Source organism: Nicotiana sylvestris, chromosome 10, assembly GCF_000393655.2.
Source record: "Nicotiana sylvestris chromosome 10, ASM39365v2, whole genome shotgun sequence".
Lineage (NCBI taxonomy): Eukaryota > Viridiplantae > Streptophyta > Magnoliopsida > Solanales > Solanaceae > Nicotiana > Nicotiana sylvestris.
The window spans coordinates 44,171,271-44,173,980 of record NC_091066.1 but is presented as its reverse complement, the minus strand read 5'-3'; the positions used below and the strand labels follow the sequence as shown (position 1 = coordinate 44,173,980).

Below are 2,710 nucleotides of genomic sequence, written 5' to 3'. Positions count from 1 at the left end.
CTCAGAGTTCGTCCCGTGCTCCATCAGCTCAGGGCTCTCTATGTCGAGTGCATCTGCTAGTCACTCCTGTGCAAGGGGTTCCCTTCAGTCCCCTTCTCCAGCACCTGGGAGTTGTTATGAGTATGGTGATATGGGTCACATGTGGAGGCAGTGTCCTCATCGTCTTGCCAGTTCATCTCAGCAGAGGGGTCAGCCATCAGCTTCAGTGCCATTTGTTTCACTACCACCTGCCCAGCCAGCTAGGGGCGGGGGTCAGTCAGCTAGAGTCCGTCCCAGAGGGGGAGGTCGATAAGGGGGCGGTCAAGCCCGTTTTTATGCACTTCCAGGTAGACCCGATGCTATTTCTTCATATGCTATCACTACAGGTATTGTTTTAGTCTGCCAGGTATACCCCGTGAGTTTCTTGCTTCACTTATTCATGTATCTACCCCGGTGGGCGATACTGTTATTGTAGACCATGTGTACCGGTCATGTGTGGTGACTATTGGGGGTCTGGTGACCCGTTTGGATCTTTTATTATTGTGTATGGTGGATTTTGATGTCATTTTGGGCATGGATTGGCTATTTCCGTGTCGTGCTATTCTGGACTTTCATGCTAACACAATTACATTGGCTATACCGGGTGTTCCACTGATCGAGTGGCGATGGGTGATCGATTATGTTCCTAGTAGCGTGATCTCGTTCTTGAAAGCCCAACATATGTTTGGGAAGGGTTGTCTTTCGTATCTAGCCTTTGTGAGGGATGTCAGTGCTGAGACTCCCAATATTGATTCTGTTCCAGTTGTGAGGGATTTTCCCGATGTGTTTCATGTAGACCTACCGGTCATGCCACTGGAGAGGGATATTGATTTTGGTATTGACCTGGTATCGGTCACTCAGCCCATTTCTATTCCACTGTATCGTATGACACCAATGGAGTTGAAGGAATTAAAAGAACAACTTCAGGAAGAAGAAGGATGACACTATGAGGATGTTCATTGGTTATAGGCAATTGAACAAGGTAACAATTAAGAATAAGTATCATTTGCCTCACATTGATGATTTATTCGACCAGCTTCAGGGAGCGAAAGTGTTCTCCAAGATTGATCTCTATTCAGGTTATCACTAGTTGAAGATCAGGGAATCAGGTATTCTTAAGACAGCTTTCAGGACCCGATATGGTCATTATGAGTTCTTGGTGATGTCTTTTGGGCTGACCAATGCCCCAACAACGTTCATGCATTTGATGAACAATGTGTTCCGGCCTTATCTTGACTCATTTGTCATAGTCTTCATTGATTATATTCTGGTATATTCGCCTAGTCAGGAAGAGCACGCAGAGCATTTGAGAGTTGTGCGGAGATTGAGAGAGGAGAAGCTTTATGAAAAATTCTCCAAGTGTGAGTTTTTGCTCAGTTCAGTAACTTTCTTGGAGCACGTGGTGTCCAGCAAGGGTATTCAGATTGATCCGAAGAAGATAGAGGGCGATTCAGAGTTGGCCCAGACTATCCTCAGCCATAGAGATTCACAGCTTTATTGGCTTGGTAGGCTATTATCGTTGGTTTGTTCAGGGATTCTCATCTATCGTATTTCCCTTGACCAAGTTTACTCAGAAGGGTGCTTCATTTGTATGGTCGGACAAGTGTGAGGAGAGCTTTCAGAAGCTCAAGATAGCTTTGGCCACAGCCCTAGTGTTAGTTTTACCATCAGCTTCAGGTTCATATACCGTGTATTGTGATTCTTCGAGAGTTGGTATTGGTTGTGTTATTGATGCAGGAGGGTAGAGTTATTGTTTATGCTTCTCATCAGTTGAAGCCCTATGAGAAGAACTACCCCGTTCATGATTTAGAGTTGACAGCCATAGTTCACGCATTGAAAATTTGGAGGCATTACTTGTATGGTGTGTCTTGTGAGGTGTTTACTGATCATCGTAGCCTCCAGCACTTGTTCAAGAATAAGGATCTCAATTTGAGGCAGCGAAGGTGGTTGGAGTTCCTTAAGGATTATGATATCACTATATTGTACCATCCGGGAAAGGCCAATGTGGTGGCCGATGCTTTGAGCCTAAAGGTAGTGAGTATGGGGAGTTTGGCATATATTCTAGTTAGGGAGAGTCCTCTTGCAGTCGATGTTCAGGCTTTGGCCAATCATTTTGTGAGATTAGATATTTCGGAGCCTAGTCGAGTATTAGCTTGTGTGGTTTCTCGGTCTTCCTTATATGATCGCATCAGAGAGTGATAGTATGATAATTCGCATTTGCTTGTCCTTAAGGACAGAGTTCAACATGATGATGGTAGAGATGTGCCCATTGGTGGTGATGGGGTGTTGAGGATGCAGGGCCGGATTTGTGTGCCAATGTGGAACGGCTTTAGGAGTTGATTCTGGAGGAGGCCCATAGCTCATGGTATTCCATTCATCTAGGTGTCGCGGAGATTTATCAGTATCTGAGACAACATTATTGGTGGAGAAGAATGAAGAAAGACATTGTGAGATTTTTAGCTCGGTGTCTCAATTGTCATCAGGTGAAATATGAGCATCAGAGACCAGGTGGCTTGCTTCAGCAGATGGATATTCCCGAGTGGAAGTGGGAGAGGATCACTATGGACTTTGTTGTTGGACTTCCATGGACTTTGAGAAAGTTCAATGCTATTTGGGTGATTATGGATCAGCTAACCAAATCCGTGCATTTCATTCCTGTGTGTACTACCTATTCTTAAGAGTGGTTGGCAGA

The 2,710-nt window shown here is 44.9% G+C and overlaps 1 protein-coding gene across 1 annotated transcript; it reads left to right on the top strand.

Annotated features, from left to right (window-relative positions):
• The first annotated feature begins 525 nt into the window (after positions 1 to 525).
• LOC138879261 (uncharacterized) lies at positions 526 to 960 on the top strand. The gene has a single exon (XM_070158865.1). The coding sequence runs from the start codon at positions 526 to 528 to the stop codon at positions 958 to 960; it is 435 nt and encodes a 144-aa protein (XP_070014966.1).
• The last annotated feature ends 1,750 nt before the right edge of the window (positions 961 to 2,710 follow it).